The sequence below is a fragment of the Ornithodoros turicata genome, chromosome 1, assembly GCF_037126465.1.
Source record: "Ornithodoros turicata isolate Travis chromosome 1, ASM3712646v1, whole genome shotgun sequence".
Lineage (NCBI taxonomy): Eukaryota > Metazoa > Arthropoda > Arachnida > Ixodida > Argasidae > Ornithodoros > Ornithodoros turicata.
Window position 1 is genome coordinate 186,547,287 of NC_088201.1, and position 18,076 is coordinate 186,565,362.

The 18,076-nt window shown below is 45.3% G+C and overlaps 1 protein-coding gene across 1 annotated transcript; it reads left to right on the forward strand.

Annotated features, from left to right (window-relative positions):
- The first annotated feature begins 9,020 nt into the window (after positions 1–9,020).
- Positions 9,021–13,163, forward strand: LOC135391772 (uncharacterized). The gene is made up of 3 exons (XM_064622207.1): positions 9,021–9,188; positions 10,715–11,509; positions 12,780–13,163. Exons 1-3 carry the CDS (start codon positions 9,021–9,023, stop codon positions 13,161–13,163), a joined length of 1,347 nt encoding a protein of 448 aa, XP_064478277.1.
- Positions 13,164–18,076: the final 4,913 nt, after the last annotated feature.

An 18,076-nucleotide genomic window follows, 5' to 3' on the forward strand; every position in this document is an offset into this window, starting at 1 on the left:
TACTGTTGTTCGTAAGGATAGATCCTCTAGAGGTGGAGGCGTCGCTGTTGTACTAAAAAAAATATTGAGTACATTGTGCTGCCGGAAGTTGTTGATGTCGAAATGGTTTGGGTGAAGCTGTTCCTTTCATTTGGAAATTTGCTTGTAAGCGGCTTTTACAGGCCTCCTTCTGCAGCCATATCCGTTCTGAATAAGCTGTCTGATTATATAAACACTCACGTTGCCCTCCATCCCTATGTAATCCTTGGTGGTGACTTTAACTTGCCCAACATTGACTGGTCTGCTCTCGCTGCGTTGACCAACGATGAATGTTCCCGCGCTCTCGTCGATATCACATTCTCGTTCAATTTACTCCAGCTCGTTAAGGAGCCTACGAGAACGCAGGGCACTACCTCGTCAATATTGGATTTGATGTTTGTATCAAACAAGATATTTACTAGAGAAGCGGAATGCAGCATCCTTGAAGGCATATCGGACCACAGGATGGTACTGTTAGAATTTGGGACCCTTCACCAAAAACGGCAGTAGTTAACAACTCGCGTGTTAAATGACTTTTCTAGGGCAGACGACAATAGTGTAATTGATGAGCTTTCCAACTTCTTTGATACCTTCGGTGCCCTAGCAATTTCATCTGTGTCAGTGAACTCCCTGTGGGACCTCTTTAAACGAACAGTGCACGAATGCATCCGGAAGTTCGTGCCCCAACGACGTAAACGGTTTCGTTGCGAAAATCCATGGATAACTCGCTCAATAATTCATAAGAAAAGGAAAGTACAAAGATTAGTTAGGAAGGGCGACAAGAACCTATCTCTTGATATCAGGCGGCTTCGTGCTGAACTGAGAGCGGATATACGGGAATCAAAAACAAGGTACTTCAACATAACACTACATAATCTGCTAACATCGGGCACATCCAAGTTCTGGAGGCGCGCCTCGCCGAACAAAGATAATCAAATAATGATAACACATGGCGATAATATTGTTCACGACGGCTGCTCCGTATCCTCTCTACTCAATGAACATTTTGCTGGCATATTTACCATTGACGACGGGTGCTTACCATCTGTGCCCAGTTTTCCCACAGAACCACTGCCACGACTTAGCATTAGCGAGCAAGGAATCCTTACTCTACTTCTTAACTTAAACGGCAAGAAGGCCATAGGCCCAGACGGCATCCCAAATGCTTTTCTAACTCGGTACGCCGAGTGGTGCACCAAGTACCTTTTTCTTATTTTTAACGTATCTTTGACCCGTGGGGAGCTCCCGGACGATTGGAAGATAGCCAAGGTTGTTCCTATTCCTAAAACAGGTTCCAAACTAAATATTGCAAATTACCGGCCGATATCCCTTCTGAGCACATGTAGTAAAGTATTAGAACATATTGTATATAAGCATATTTCAAAATATCTGGAAAGTAAGAATTTCTTCTCCACCAGTCAACATGGCTTTCGCCACGGTCTAAGCACAGTGACACAGCTTGTGAACATTACCCATGACCTTGCCAAAGTTGTAGACGCTCGTGGACAAGTCGACGTTATTTTTCTGGATTTCGCTAAAGCATTCGACAGAGTCTCTCACAGGAAATTATTATTAAAATTGAAGGAAATTGTAAGCGATGAACTCTTTACCTGGCTTCCCAACTACCTTGACAATAGAAAACAATTTGTCCATGCGAATAACGCCGACTCGTCCTTCGTACCAGTTACATCTGGTGTTCCCCAGGGCTCGGTCTTGGGTCCTTTGTTGTTTTTAATTTTTATAAATGATGTTGGTATGGGTATCGATGTTAAAATGAACTTTTTTGCCGATGACTGTGTATTGCATAAGGAGATCAATGGCTGTGATGGCTATGCACGTTTAAATAATTGTTTGCAGAAAATGGCTGACTGGTGTGAGACACGGCAGTTACCTCTTAACATAAATAAGTGTGTGGTCATGAGTGTCACTCGCAAAAGGAAACCGCTCACCTTCAATTATTGTATTAACTCAGTGAATCTCTCAAGGGTCTCCAAATACAAATACCTGGGCGTTTTTCTTACATCAGACCTGCGCTGGAATAAGCACATCCAATACATAACAAAGAAGGCTAACAAGAAATTGTGGTTCTTAAAACGTCATTTTCGTGAATGCACAGCTCATACTAAGTTAACGGCATTCAAAACATTAGTCCGTCCTATTCTGGAATATAGTGATATTGTTTGGGACCCGTACACCATTGCGAAAATTCGACTTCTTGAATCCGTACAAAGGAGAGCGTTACGTTTTATTTTTAAGTCGTACCATCGTCTCACCTCAGTTACTCCTCTTTACGCACGGAGTGGCTTAATACCGATGGAAGAGCGTAGAAAGACCCATAGGCTCCAGTTTCTTTTTCAGTTACTCAATGGTCAATTTCGAATCAATCATCAGGACTATATCACTCCACACGCACCCAGATGAACACGGCTAAGTCATCAGCGCACACTCAAACCATTCCAGTGCAGGACTGACTGCTATAAATATTCGTTCTTTCCTCGAACCGTCGAACGAATGGAATTCTCTGTCATCTGCTCAGGTCTCACACCGCTCTGTCACGGCATTTGTGAAAGGCTTAAACGCAGTTCCATGATGTGACATATGTGTCTTGTTGTAAATTATTTTGGACTTTCTGTGCCCCTCCTACTTGGACCCTTTCAGGGTTTGTAGTATTTTATAAATAAAAATAAATAAATAAAAAAAAAGCCCTGACTTGGTTATTTGCTCGTGCGTTCCTAGTTGTAATTATATATCTTCCTTTACTTTCAGGCTGTAGTTCTATTTCAATCTGTTATATTTAATGTTATTGTTTACCCACCCCTCAAAGCAATACTTTAAGGTTGGGGAGGTATGATTCTAATTGATGATTAGGGGTATTGAGGTACATACAGGGTGTTTCAGTTAAATTCTCACGCTAAATAATGAACTAACGGGTGCACCAATCAATAACTTTCTTTTTTGTATGTAAGACATCAGTGGTTTACCCAGGATTTCGTCCTTGGGGGGGGGGGGGTTCGGTTCTGCAAGGGGTGTATTTACATGCTTTTTACTCAATAAAAAAATAGGCAATCTCACGAGGTTTTAGGGGGTGTTCTCCAGATTTTGGGGGGTGTAGGGGAGGGTCTTGATAAATCACTGATCTGTCTGATACCACCTACAAGCTGTGCACCATGTGAATGAGTGGGAGGCACTCATTATTTGAATCAAAATTCAAATTTGTTTCATGAAAAACAAGACTCCTAAAGCAGGGTGCTGTCGGCATTAAAATGGGAGCTACCTGTTTTGGAAGCTTCAGTCAACACCTTCTAGAGAAAAATCTTCCACCGAGGCGGGTCATTTGTTGGAGTAATTAATTGGTTTCAGTATTCGTGTCGCAGCTTCCGAAGCACGAAAAGATGTAATTCATTGCTGAATGAGACAGTAGAAGAGCACTCTTTTGTGCTGCACTGCTACCAGCCGCAACAAAAGTATGTAACCCGAAACCAATTAATTACTGCACCTCGGTGGAAGATTTTTCTCTAAAAGGTGTCCACTGAAGGTCCCAAAACAGGTAGCACCAATTTTAATGCCGACAGCGCCCTGCTTTAGAAGTTATGTCTTTTTACACAACTCATTTGAATTTTTATTTCAATAATGAGCGTCTCCAACACATCCACACATTGCACAGGTTGTAGGCGGTACTGGACAGATACTTGTAAAAAAGGAAGTTCCTCGATTGTTGCACCCGTTCGTGAGCCCAGGGATTGAACTGAAACGCCCTGTATTTTAGACCATATTATGTCGGACACTTGTAAAAAAGCTCAGAGAAAAAAAAACAGAGCAAGAGTATACTCTTGTTCAATTTAAGAAAGAAAAGTAGTCTGGTCCGTCGTCTACATACACGGTTGGAGAACGGGACACAGTAGTGTGCCAGGAGAGATACTGCAGCGCACCCATGGTGGAGGGCTTGCATAGTGTCGCGCGGCCAGTCTTCAAAGCCAGTAAGGAAGCAGAGTGGGATGAATTATATTATCTGGCAGAGGAGAGAGAGTGACGTCTCTGTGCCCAGCCATCCTCTCTGCGGCAAAGTATTTTGAGACCTGACACTACATTTTTTTCTTTCTTACGTTGAACACGACTATTGATTGGCAATATGCAGTTTGAAATGTCTGAACTCACTCAACAAGGAGCTCAGGTTCTCAGGAGGTATAATTGTTGATCTTATTGCAAGACAGTGTACGCTCACGTTATATAGTTAACTTACAACATGCTATTTGTTACAAATTCTTCCCATCTTTGTTGTCACAATTAGGTTACTTCCTTGGGGGCATGGGTGTGTCTGAGGCCAGACGCCTACATGAAAGCAAGCTTGAAATGGAACACAACGCCCATGAACTGCTTGCGAGTGCAGCTGTCAACCCAACACAGAGAACTGTGTACCACTGGTATGAGCAATGGCGAAAGGATGCGTATGGGGATGACAGAGAGCCCATTCAGAAGCTGAAGGAGAAGATTTCTGTGTACCGACAAGAGGGTAACCTTTGCCATGTATATTTTAGTTTATGTTAAGTTAATTTAATGGTTAACATATTTTTAAACCTACTCTGTAATAATGCTACACGTCATGGTTAACCCGTCATAGCTTTGCATCACAGGAAATGCTTATCGCATCGTCTTCATTTTGAATAACATACTGTATTATACTCTTGACGCATGTTTTGTCAATATGCAGCTTTTAAGCTTTTCTCACAGTGGTGCACCCAGACCCTCGGTTTGGTGGGGCTAGCGCGGTTTCTTTGTCGAAGCGTGTAGTGGGGGAGGGAGAGAGGGAAATCCAATTATCCCCCCCTGGATCGGCCACTGTTCTAACACAGCCATCTCATGACCTCATTGATAAACATGGGTAACGAGAAAGGTTGCATTCATTCTTTGAGATATAAGGTTCATAAATGCAGGGAGGGGGGGGTATATATAAGTTTAATATAACTCACCACCGCCCTCTGCGAAGCTGAGTGCATAGTGAACTGCCGGCCACTCACTTACGTCACGTCCGAGACCGAAGACCTGAACCCTTTGACACCGGCGGACTTCCTCGTAGGAAAACACCAGACGCTCCTCCCAACGCCGGGCGAAGTCACCCCGCCACCGAGTGCCAAGGGCCTCCGGCAGTATCTGAAGGTCCAAAGGCGGCACCGCTCGCAGTTTTGGAGTAGATGGCGAAAGGAGTATCTCCTTCAGCTAAGATCGGCGCACATGACACGGGATAAGCCAGAGTCACAGCTACAAGTGGGTGATGTGGTGGTCATCCACGATAAAGGGCCCCCCCCCCCCCCTGATGTGGAAACTCGGCCGCGTCACACAAGCCTTTCCCGGGCGCGACGGCGTCGTTCGTGCCTGCGCAGTCGCGCTCGCCAACAGAACTGTCCTCCACCGTCCAGTCCAGTTGCTACACCGCCTAGAAGGGGACGTGGAGCGACCGGCGGCCCGCGGAGGATGTTAAGAAAGAGGACGAGGGGCGGGGCACCCCGCTCGTGTATATGACACAATAAACGTGCAGTTGTTCTGCAACCACGGTGACGATAGGCCACGTCTGATTACTCTTAAGTAACACAGGGATCCACAAAAGAGGCTGTGCTTTGCTATCAGATGAGCAAAAGGTGTTTGCAAACCAAGGTTCCCAAAATTTTCGGTTGACTGTATGTGGTTGCCATTTCATTTTAGGTGTTGAGATCAACGTGACTGAGAGCACAGAGGCAGACGATGCGAAAAATGCTTCAACCTGGGCAGTTGTTATTGTCACTCCTATCATGAAGAGGACACAACAACTGAAGGCTGCTCAGGAAGTCATATTCGTCGACTCAACCTCATCTTGTGATGCAACACAGAGCACAATCACTGTACTCCTTGCAGCAACTAATGCTGGGGCAATTCCAGTCGCCGTGCTCATTCACAACTCTCAGAGCACTCGGGGGTACAGCATAGCATTTGATCTTCTCAAAAAGCACTACAGAAACTGCTTTGGGGGTTATGAGGTAAGAGTATTTTCAGTGACGTAGTATGACTGGTCCATTGATATTTTGTCAATATCATAGGTTACTGTTCCACTGTGAGACCCTCTCAGTACATGCTTGTCTTATATGACAGCAAATAGTATCGTACTCGCCCAGACTGGGCCCGAAGGGAAATCCATTTGGATTATAACTTCATTATTCTAAACTGAAACATATATCATGGATGTTACTGCCATAGGCAGAACATTTCCAGAAGGGTCATTACATGTCAAACGTACCAGATGTTGTGCTCGGCCGATTCAGATTGCTTCAAAATAAGTTGTGGGTGATTGTCATCATGTATCCAATTCTCTTCCAGTCTATTTTTATGCGTTTTTTTCCTCTACGACTTTGTTGCTGGGCAATATCCGGATGTGTGGCGGTGGTCAAGTTATAAAATTCTTTCGCTGGAGAGACAAAAAGTGTTTTGATGAAACTTTGTAAAATAAATATTCAATGGGTATACTATGAAATCCAATTGCCTCACAATTTTAACAGCACCACCTCAGTGTGCAATTGTTGGCAAAAATTGGTGGCAAAAAACAATATTTCCAAACTTCAGATTTTTTTTCACATAATCTTCCAAGTCTGTGAGCGTCAAAATATTTCCAACACGTTGTATGCTTCCTGGGCAACAGCACGGAACAGTTTAAGTGGTTCTAAAAAATATGCAGAGTTCTGTAAAAAAATTTCAAAAGTTCTGAAATTTTTAGTTTTCTCTGGGTGTAAACTATGAATAAAAAGTGTCGATTGACCTTTCAACACTTTTTGCACGAAAGTATTATGCTTTGCCATCACTCGATCAGGGGATATTTGATTGGAACTTGCAAAAAAAGCTATTATGTTGAATTTCTTTTCACCAGGTAGGTCGCACGTCCCTTCGCAAATCTTCAAAAGACGGCCATGGAGCGAATTTTGTTGTTTGTGTATAAAAAGGGAAGCTGGGGGAGCATTGGCTGTATGGGAACAATCAACCACAATTTATTTGAAAGAAATGAGGGATGGTTTAGCATACGTCTGGGACATTTGGCATGGAATGACCCAGAAGATAAAGATTGAATGCAAGGAAGCTGCTACAGTCTCGGAGGAGGCAGTATTAAATAATGAGGTGGTGTGGGCTGCTTGGTCCAACATATTTGGTAAAAACTTTAAAACCCCACAGTGCTGGGGAACACAGAAAAAATGACACGAAGCTGCATGTTCCCTGGCACTGGGGCGGTTTAAAGTTCTTACCAAATAGGCAATAATACCCTGAATTCGGGATGTGTGGAGACGGAGATTAAGTGATGCAGAGGGGACAAGTCAGGACGGGACTCCCATCTGCATCTGCTGTCCTCTGTCTCCGTTCATCCCATATTCAAGGTAATATTGCCTATATATTGCCTAAGACTTATGTACCTCCGTCACCTAGAGTGCAAGCTAGTGATAACCATACTATAGTCATAGGAAGGGAGTTGCCTCAGGACAGAAGCCGCCGATATTTCGAACAGAGACTGTTCTTCTTCTGGGCACCGTCCTCACCATTGGCATGGTATTTAAAGGGTTAGGTGTGACGTGTTTAAAGGTTCATGCGAATTGTGGGTCAACAGCCCGGAGGGAAGAAAGGTACCCCGTACACAGGAACACGACCCTGCAACCTCCCGCGCTGCAAAACATGCAAGCACGTTCAACCCGCTAACTCCATCAAAAGCACTGCGAGCAATTACACCCACCCCGTTAACCACGCATTCACATGCACAAGCTCCAATGTCATATACTGCATCGAATGCGGCGACTGCTCTATGCAATACATTGCGGCCAACAAATGAACAACCGCCTTACCGGACACAAAACCGACCCGTCCAACAAACTCCCCAAAGCAGTCGCCGAACACGTTCACGTTCCTGGTCACAATTTTGACAACATTAAACTATATATTCTAGAAACCGGGTTTAGATCCACACGTGACAGACGTGATAGGGAGTCTTATCTCATATACAAGTTCAACGCTCTTCAGCCGTCCGGTATCAACAAATCACAAGGCACCCTAGAAACACTTTACAAATAAAATATGCTTTTCCCTTCTACCTCCATTATCATCTGCTATGTTCGGCATGGCCACTGCTTTCTACTTTCTTTATTGCATGCCACAACTTTGTATTACAAATATAAAAAAAAAACCTTTGCTCGTTCTGGAATTTTCCCCACGTAACCACTAACCTCCTCATCTTTCGCTATGCTTGCCAATTCTTGCCTGTTGTCCCGTTTCGTCCACGTGTTCGTGAACCTTCCATTTTTCTGTAACCGGTCTGTAGCCTAGATCACTACGTTCACATAATCCCCTCCACACTCTAACAAAGCAGCCATTCACTCCGGCCGTAGAAACCCGTACGGAACCTTTCTTCCCTTCAGGCTGTTGACCCACAATTCGCATGAACCGTTAAACACGTCACACCTAACCCTTTAAATACCATGCCAATGATGAGGACGGTGCCCAGAAGAAGAACAGTCTCTGTTCGAAATATCGGCGGCTTCTGTCCTGAGGCAACTCCCTTCCTACATCTCTACCGGTTCGCTGGATTTCTACCCATCTACATACTATAGTCATGTTCAACATCACAAGGAAGAGAAATATAGCCTGTCAGCTGTCAAAATATTACTGCACCACAAATAGGATGGCTGGGCACAGAGACATCACTCTCCCTCCTCCGCGAGATAATGTAATCCATCACACTCTAGTATTGGCTTCCGTATTGGCTGTTGAGGCTGACCGCATGACACTACACGAGCCCTCCCCCATGGTGGCGCTGCAGTATTTCACCAGGTGTGCTATTGTGTCTTATGTAGATGATGGACCAGATATTTTTCCTTCTTAGGTTGAGCATGACTATTGTAAATGTGTAATGCCACTATCTTTGCAGCTTCTGTATGAAGAGGTAGTTTATTTTTCGGTTGTTTCATAGTTATGTTGCTTATTTGTAGGCGCCTCAAGCCTTCATGGCGGACAATTCAGCAGCTGAAAAGGCAGCTCTTCACAGCGTCTGGCCAAATGCGACACAGTTACTTTGCCACTTCCATGTGGCTCAGGCAGAGTGGCGCTGGCTAACATCTGCGAAGAATGTCAGCCCAGGACAGCGGAGGCAGCTGATGTCAACGTTTCAGAAGGTTTGTTGATAAAGTGTGGCTACAACCATCTTTGTATATAGCAATGAGCCCTGGCTCATTGAGCAAAGAGCTGAGGCGCATTGCTATATGAACCTCACCTGTTGTACAAGCTAAGGTTTACAAAGTTGTACAAAAATATCCTGGAGCACACAAAAATCACATTTATGACAGGGGTAATAGCACCACAGGGCCACTAAGACTGGAGAAATTGTTTTGCAATTCCAATGCTGACATTTGCTATGCTACACAATATGGCAGCCAGGAACTCCTCATTAGGAGTCAAGACATTTGTATTTTGTCTGGATTATTCATGCCTCGTCGTGCCTCGTTAATATGGACCCCGTTAATATGGACAACTCGAATTGTGGATGGTTTCTGTGAGGACCAAAATTTTCCCCATGCATTTTTGTCTCATTAATATGGGAACTCGCTTTTTGGACAATCAACGCTCCAGCATGGTACAGTAAATTCTTACTCAAACACCCACTATCCAGACCAGCAGATCCAGACTTATCAAATAACTGCCAAATTCTGATAAAAATTGGCCCCTGAACGTTTGCATAGTCCACAAATGGATCAGTATCACCTTTATTTGTAGTTATAACTTAACATAATCTTCTACTTCTTCGTCAAAATTGTGGATAACATACTATCCGGAAGTCTGCGGCAATCTCTCCTTTTGATTTTGTGCCCGCTTCCACCGCTCCTATCAGCTCACGCTTTTCTGCAAGTGTGAGAGTCTTCAACCTGCGTTGCCTCAGCGTCGGCAATGACATGTCCCACAAAACTTAACACAGTACACACAGTTCCTGACTTTCACGTCACTGCGTCCCAACCTAGCGTCTTTGGTGCTGAACAGCAGCCCGTGCACAGCGCCTCGCGTTAGTTTTGGAATCACGCAAGCCTCGATCCCATCAACTCTCGATCAGGCGGACTTGGATTGGATTGTGTTGGCTGGCTTGAAGGACCTGGCGATCCACAGTCGAGAAAGGTGGTGTTTACCGATCCAAAGTGAAATTCGACTTCGTTGATGAAAAATGTTGCCTGACCCGAAACATTTGTTCGGCTTAGCCGTGATTTCGACTTCACGATTTTGACTAAGGCAAGTATTATTTAAATTACGGGATTACAGGCCGTGCACGGGACATCGTGGGCGCTCGACTTAAGCTTAATTTTGTTCGGCGTAATTAACACGTCTCAAATTGCAAAATTGGTAAACAGGGGTTGATAAAAACAAAATAACAAATTGAACAGGGGTTGATATGGCAGCATACACAGCAAGTGTGCTGTGTTGAGCTTTTTTGTCATATGCACTCTTTTTTCCAACAACAAATTCTTAGAAACAAGTTCAGCTTGCTACTCCTGTTTGTGTTGATCAACAAAGCAACAAGAGCAAAAGGCAAAAATAAAGCAGAGCAATGCTTTTCCAGAAAAGAAAAAAATCCTAAATTATCTTGTTGAGTTGCCATATACTATTTTTTTACGTTACCGTCAAATGTCATTTACAATGTAATGACCCATTTCAGGTCATGTATGCTGACACCGCAGAAGGCTTGGAAAAAGCAAAGGAAGAGCTCCAAGCCCTGTCCCATGACCCCTACAGAGCACGTGTGCAAGCATTCCTGCAAAATGAACAGCAGTGGGTGTTGCTCTTTCGAAGAAGCATCATCACACGAGGCCATAACACCAACAACTTTGCTGAGGCCTGCATTCGTGTCCTGAAGGACATCATACTCTGCAGGCTGAAGGCATTCAACGTTGTGGCAATGGTGGACTTCGTGTCTGTTCCCTGGGAGAAATACTTCAAAGAGCGGCTGCTAAGGCACGCACACAACCGCGTTGCAGCAGACCACCTGGGGTATGACAGGCTGCTGAGAACGATGCCTGAAGGTGCTACCGTGCATGTCACCTGCCTTGGTGATGGCTCCTATGCTGTTCCAAGTGCCACAACTCTTGGAAAGTCCTATGAAGTCAACTCGGAGGTTGGGCTTTGCTCATGCCCAGCTGGGAGCCAAGGTGCCTTTTGCAAGCACCAGGCACTGGTGCACAAGATCCATGGTGGCATGTTTCCCAATGCGCCTGTGCTCTCTTCTGAGGATCGCATGGAACTTGGAAGGATAGCGTTGGGGGATAACTGCCCACCCCTGAGCTTCTTCGCAGGATTTAGGGACATGGAACAGGTGAAAAATGCAGGACAATCACTCCAGCCTTCAAGTCTTCCGGAAAGCAACACAGTGAACATGGACAGTGAATGTTGTGCCACAAGTGGCGATAGCAGTCAAGAGCCCTGCACTTCCGGAGCCGCTCAAGCTTCCACCAGGGTGAGGAGAGGCTTTACCTAGTCTGGCTTCTCTGCAGGTCACTGTGTATAGTATACACACTATATACACTGTATATACACTGTATACACAATGGAAATGCTTGTAGAAGTCAAATTATGAAACTTAATTTGGATACTTATAATTGTCTCTTGCATCCAAACCAGTGCAGTCCTCGACTGACATTTCAGACTTTCGAAATCCAGCAAACCTGTCTAAATTTTCATGCAAAATCACTTAGTATTTGCAAAGCCTTCGTGGATAATGCTCAAGCATGCTTTGAAAAAGCACTGAGGTGACCCCTATCTTTTTTTTTTCTTTTTTTTTGTGCAGAGTGTTCTCCAACCAATAGAATGAGTTCTGCAAAGGAACGATGAGTGTAGGTGCCCTACACAGCGAGCGCGAGGGCTCCGTTACACACACCTTTGAAAAATTATCCTTGTGAAAAGAGTGCATCACAGAATGAGAGGATGTTGTGACCTATATATGCTACTCCCCTCACATGAGCAGTGATGCACAGCTCAAGCAGGTATTAGCGGCGTGTGACGACAAAGAAGCAAATCACAGAGCCTTCGCCACGTAACTAGCACATCATATCGGCCATCTACAGCTGCTTTCTCCGGCTGTTTTTTGTAAATTCAACTGCATGGCTATAATGCACTGCAGAGCAAAAATATTTTGCTTGGTGACTCCTGGTGGACAGCTTGACAGACGAGGCAATACTTCGAGCGATGTTAAATGTCACCTCATTGCTCCTTTAAAAGCTGTTTGTGTGTGTCTACTAAGTTAGCCGGCCATGTGACAATGGATACATGATCTCGTGTCATGGCTGCAAGTACTGCTGATGATGGTTGCACGTCAACGTCATTACCCGATCCTTCTGTTAGTATAACGAGGACCTCACTGCTGGTTTCTTTGTACGCTCTTTCTGAACAGAGCCCTGCATATCTGGCATTTCGAGCAGTTCTCCCTCTGACTTTCTGCGGGCACAGTTTTCCACGTCAAAGTGGAAAACTGTGCGGTGGTGGAAAGTTCAGAACATTTTGAGCTTTCTTCCATGCTTCCTACTCTTGACAATGTGATTACTCTGTGTGTTCTGTGATACCTCCTTGTTCGACAACACCAACCATTTTATAACGTATCCACCTATGTCGTGGTAGAACCAGAACCTCAACACCACCACGCACCAGATACATGTTGAATGGTCTTCACCAGTCTAAGAAAGGCCCAGAAGAAACAAAATTAATTTTGAATAATTTAATTTCTTTTCCAGGTTGAGGGCTTAACCATTCGTGACTTCATAAAAGAGCTGGAGCGGGGAGATGCGCTGGTAGGGCAGAATGAAACCTACTCCAGGTGCTTGAGGAAGGCCGTTCTCTGCCTAAAAAAAGCCAGGACTGAAACTCACTTTGTGGGCGCTATGATGTCCATCAGTGCCGCCCTTGGTAGTGCTACCAGGCGAAGTGGCTACATAAAAGTGCAGCCGACAGTCATTGCAAGGCGACGCAAGGGGCTCACAAGGGGGGCGAAGAGGGTTCCGGCTGGACGTCCACCAAAGAGGTCTGCCACTAAACAAGCTAAAAAACGTGTGCACAAACTTCAAGTCAGCGTACAGAGCAATGTGCCCCATGCTAAATCTCATGGAGAAGGCCACTAGAATTCACATATCGGCCTGCAGCGACCTGTGCACGACGACAAGCCGCATTCTACGAGCCAGACAATCAGTTCAGCAGTTCTAGCGGTGTGCTCCAGTCGAGAGGCCACGCATATCTGTCCTCCTGGACATTCCATCATCACCTATCAGGACTCATGTAGAGGACACCACCTCTGCATTTGGTGAACCTACATGTTTGGCATACGATTTGATCTCTTATCCCCTGAATTTTGCATCAGCCAACACCTTGAAGCTGCCTCTGAAGGTACAGGCCCGGTTCCACTGAGGATTCACCATCCCCTGATGCCTGCTTGCTATCGTGGCACCCTCTCGTGCTGCTTTCCATGGTCATCTTCACAGCATCCCACGGCCCACGTTTCATGACTGTGCTCCTCGGGGGTCCCAGCAGTGGTGCCTTTCTGAGCACATGCTACTGCATGAGTTGCGGTATGCCGCTGTGGACCGCATTGCTGCTGTACGTAGTGGTCCCGAAACCCACCCCGCACTAACCTTCAGAGTGGCCTTCCCTGTGCTGGCGGTCAGGTGTCCTGGGACTCGTGCCACCACTTTTAATACCACTTTCTAATTTTTTTTACCCCTCCACCACCTAGCTGTTCTTTTTTTCTTTTTTTAACACTCGTCTCTTTACCACTTTCAATACCTTTTTTTTTCCTTTTAATACTCAAGTATCATCAATAGTCTCCATAAGCATCCCCCATTCTACCATGATCGCTCATTGCTTTTACTGCTGAAATTGTGCAGTAAAACACCTTATGAACTACCATTCATTGAACCGTCAATGGTTTTGCTGCTGCAGGTATTCAGAGAAACAAACAACAACTAAGCAAAAATGAAAAACGAAAAGGTAGACCTCAAAGGCAACAGGCAAACGGTATGCCATTGTCACCCAGGTGTGAATGGAGGGCGCGTGCAAGTATGAAAGAGTGGCCGCTGCCGCTGCGTAAAGCATGTAAGCCAGCAAATGAGAAAGGTGGCTGAAAGGCACCTTGGGCACATGCGAGGCATCGTTTTTGCTACACCAGTAGTAAAGATAGGTTGGGAGTCGTCGTCAGGTCCACTTAGAAACATAGACCCCCTGAGCCCTGCGCGTATTTTACCCTGCGCGGCGCGTGTGGGGAGGGTTGTCCGCGCGCTTATCGGCGGGGGAGGGCTGCGTGCGCGCTTATCGTAGCATATTTTTCAGCCTGGGCAGACTTCTTTGGCCGACTTCACATATTTTTCCGATACAGCAGGTGAGCGGTTTACATGCAGAGACATGCAAAGAAGGGTCATACACAAAAAGTACAAGTGAAAATATATTTATTAATGCCATTCAAGTTGAGATATATTTATTAAAGCCAATAGTGCTGGGAATTGTGATGCCAATCAGGTGAAGAAGAAAAACCCAGCCGAAAAAACCTTCACCACCTGTAACAGGGCGGTGCTCGGGTGGAGGGCTGCTGTGGTGGGCGGAGCGTGACCGGAGGGCTGCGCGCTTACCATTCACCCTAGGCTGACTTCTTTCTCAATTTTCCTACTTGGGCGTCGCGTGACCGGAGGGCTGCGTGTGCTCTTACCATTCTACCTGGGCTGACTTCTTTCACAATTTTCCTACTTGGGTCGATTTCCTTCCCGTGACAGGTGGGCGGTGCTCGGGTGGAGGACTGCTGTGGTGGGCGGAGCGTGACCCGGGAGAGGGCTGCGTGCGCGCTTATCGTACCATATTTTTCAGCCTGGGCAGACTTCTTTGGCCGACTTCACATATTTTTCCGATACAGCAGGTGAGCGGTTTACATGCAGAGACATGCAAAGAAGGGTCATACACAAAAAGTACAAGTGAAAATATATTTATTAATGCCATTCAAGTTGAGATATATTTATTAAAGCCAATAGTGCTGGGAATTGTGATGCCAATCAGGTGAAGAAGAAAAACCCAGCCGAAAAAACCTTCACCACCTGTAACAGGGCAGTGCTCGGGTGGAGGGCTGCTGTGGTGGGCGGAGCGTGACCGGAGGGCTGCGCGCTTACCATTCACCCTAGGCTGACTTCTTTCTCAATTTTCCTACTTGGGCGTCGCGTGACCGGAGGGCTGCGTGTGCTCTTACCATTCAACCTGGGCTGACTTCTTTCACAATTTTCCTACTTGGGTCGATTTCCTTCCCGTGACAGGTGGGCGGTGCTCGGGTGGAGGACTGCTGTGGTGGGCGGAGCGTGACCCGGGAGAGGGCTGCGTGCGCGCTTATCGTACCATATTTTTCAGCCTGGGCAGACTTCTTTGGCCGACTTCACATATTTTTCCGATACAGCAGGTGAGCGGTTTACATGCAGAGACATGCAAAGAAGGGTCATACACAAAAAGTACAAGTGAAAATATATTTATTAATGCCATTCAAGTTGAGATATATTTATTAAAGCCAATAGTGCTGGGAATTGTGATGCCAATCAGGTGAAGAAGAAAAACCCAGCCGAAAAAACCTTCACCACCTGTAACAGGGCAGTGCTCGGGTGGAGGGCTGCTGTGGTGGGCGGAGCGTGACCGGAGGGCTGCGCGCTTACCATTCACCCTAGGCTGACTTCTTTCTCAATTTTCCTACTTGGGCGTCGCGTGACCGGAGGGCTGCGTGTGCTCTTACCATTCAACCTGGGCTGACTTCTTTCACAATTTTCCTACTTGGGTCGATTTCCTTCCCGTGACAGGTGGGCGGTGCTCGGGTGGAGGACTGCTGTGGTGGGCGGAGCGTGACCCGGGAGAGGGCTGCGTGCGCGCTTATCGTACCATATTTTTCAGCCTGGGCAGACTTCTTTGGCCGACTTCACATATTTTTCCGATACAGCAGGTGAGCGGTTTATATGCAGAGACATCCAAAGAAGGGTCATACACAAAAAGTACAAGTGAAAATATATTTATTAATGCCATTCAAGTTGAGATATATTTATTAAAGCCAATAGTGCTGGGAATTGTGATGCCAATCAGGTGAAGAAGAAAAATCCAGCCGAAAAAACCTTCACCACCTGTAACAGGGCAGTGCTCGGGTGGAGGGCTGCTGTGGTGGGCGGAGCGTGACCGGAGGGCTGCGCGCTTACCATTCACCCTAGGCTGACTTCTTTCTCAATTTTCCTACTTGGGCGTCGCGTGACCGGAGGGCTGCGTGTGCTCTTACCATTCAACCTGGGCTGACTTCTTTCACAATTTTCCTACTTGGGTCGATTTCCTTCCCGTGACAGGTGGGCGGTGCTCGGGTGGAGGGCTGCTGTGGTGGGCGGAGCGTGACCAGAGGGCTGCGTGCGTGCTTACCATTCACCCTGGGCCGACTTCCTTCACAATTTTCCTACTTGGGCGTCGCGTGGCCGGAGGGCTGCGTGTGCGTTTACCATTCAGCCTGGGCCGCCGACTTTCGTCATTTTTCAGTCTGGACCGCCGACTTTCGTCATTTTTCAGCCTGGGCCGTCGACTTTCGTCATTTTTAAGCCTGAGTCGACTTGAATCGTAATTTTTCCAGCTACAACAGGTGTGCCGTTTACATGCAAAGGATAGCCATACACAAAAGTACAAGTGAAAATATATTTATTAAAGTCATTAGGAATTATGTTATGACACTGCGTGAATGGGAAAAACTTAGCCAAAAATCTGAAATAGAAGGAACACAATACACGTAACAAAGAATATTACAGGTATGATACATTAGCATTGAATAGGTATCACAAATCAAACACAATATTTTTATTAGTGGAAGTTTTCAATGAATCAGAATTGATAGCGCATATAAAATATTCTTAATCAATACTATTACAATCAAAATTACAAATTGTATTATAAAACGTCTAATATTCATATACGTGAGAACCATCAGTGCAACAGTGGGAAGTTCTGATAGTTGTATGTAATTAACTGTGAACAGCAGAGACACTGGAAGACTATGGGACACGAACACAAGACGAAATAAAATCTATGCCACTACAAAGAAGATATTCCACTTTACCACATAGCACACTCCTAGCCAACAAAGAACGACACGAACACAAGAGGAAAATCAGAAGAAAAAATCAAACTCATCAGAAAATAGACATGTTAAAAATGAACAGGCCATACTTTAATTTTATAAGTCTTTAGCTCATAACATTGTAAAACGCAAACTCATCGTTAAAGATCATTTTCTTTTTTAAATTTTCAAAGCCAAAACTGCACGCTATTTCTTGCATTTTTCTAAGATATAGATTAAAAAGTTGTGCATATACTCACACATACTATGCAAGATATTTGATTGTGGATTAATTGCTAAAATTTATCGATTCACATTCAGGAGAAGTGGTGACTACCACACAGCGGTAAGAGTTTAATCACAATTTGAACAGGTATTGCGATTTATGATCAGTGTTGTAGAATGTGTAATTTCACAATACGCAAGCTTTAGGTCGCTCACTTTGACGAGCACTCTTTCATGATGTCAGAGAAGTTATTCGAATGGATTGATATTTTCTGTATACACTATAACATAATGCGAATTCTTTATGTCGCGGATATTAAAAGTTACGAATATTTTTCGAACGAAAATTTAAGACTCGAAGAAAGGGTCACCCGCGTCGTCGAAGACGTTTCAGCAACACGCCGGGCCGCGTTTCCATAATGCCGTACCCGAAACGGAACGCGATTCTGCGCCCGACGCGTTAACGCGGTACCGCACGCGAGCGTGTTGCTTTTTCTGGAAACGAGTTCGTCGACCCGGGTGACCCTTTCATCGAGTCTTAAGTAAATTTTCGTTCGAAAAATATTCGTAACTTTTAATATCCGCGACATAAAGAATTCGCATTATGTTATAGTGTATACAGAAAATATCAATCCATTCGAATAAGTTCTCTGACATCATGAAAGAGTGCTCGTCAAAGTGAGCGACCTAAAGCTTGCGTATTGTGAAATT

Coding starts and splice junctions, on each gene's coding strand:
- LOC135391772 (XM_064622207.1), top strand. CDS start 9,021: ATGGCGGACAATTCAGCAGCTGAAAAGGCAGCTCTTCACAGCGTCTGG. Junction 9,189..10,714: donor TGATGTCAACGTTTCAGAAG/GTTTGTTGATAA, acceptor GACCCATTTCAG/GTCATGTATGCTGACACCGC. Junction 11,510..12,779: donor CCGCTCAAGCTTCCACCAGG/GTGAGGAGAGGC, acceptor TTTCTTTTCCAG/GTTGAGGGCTTAACCATTCG.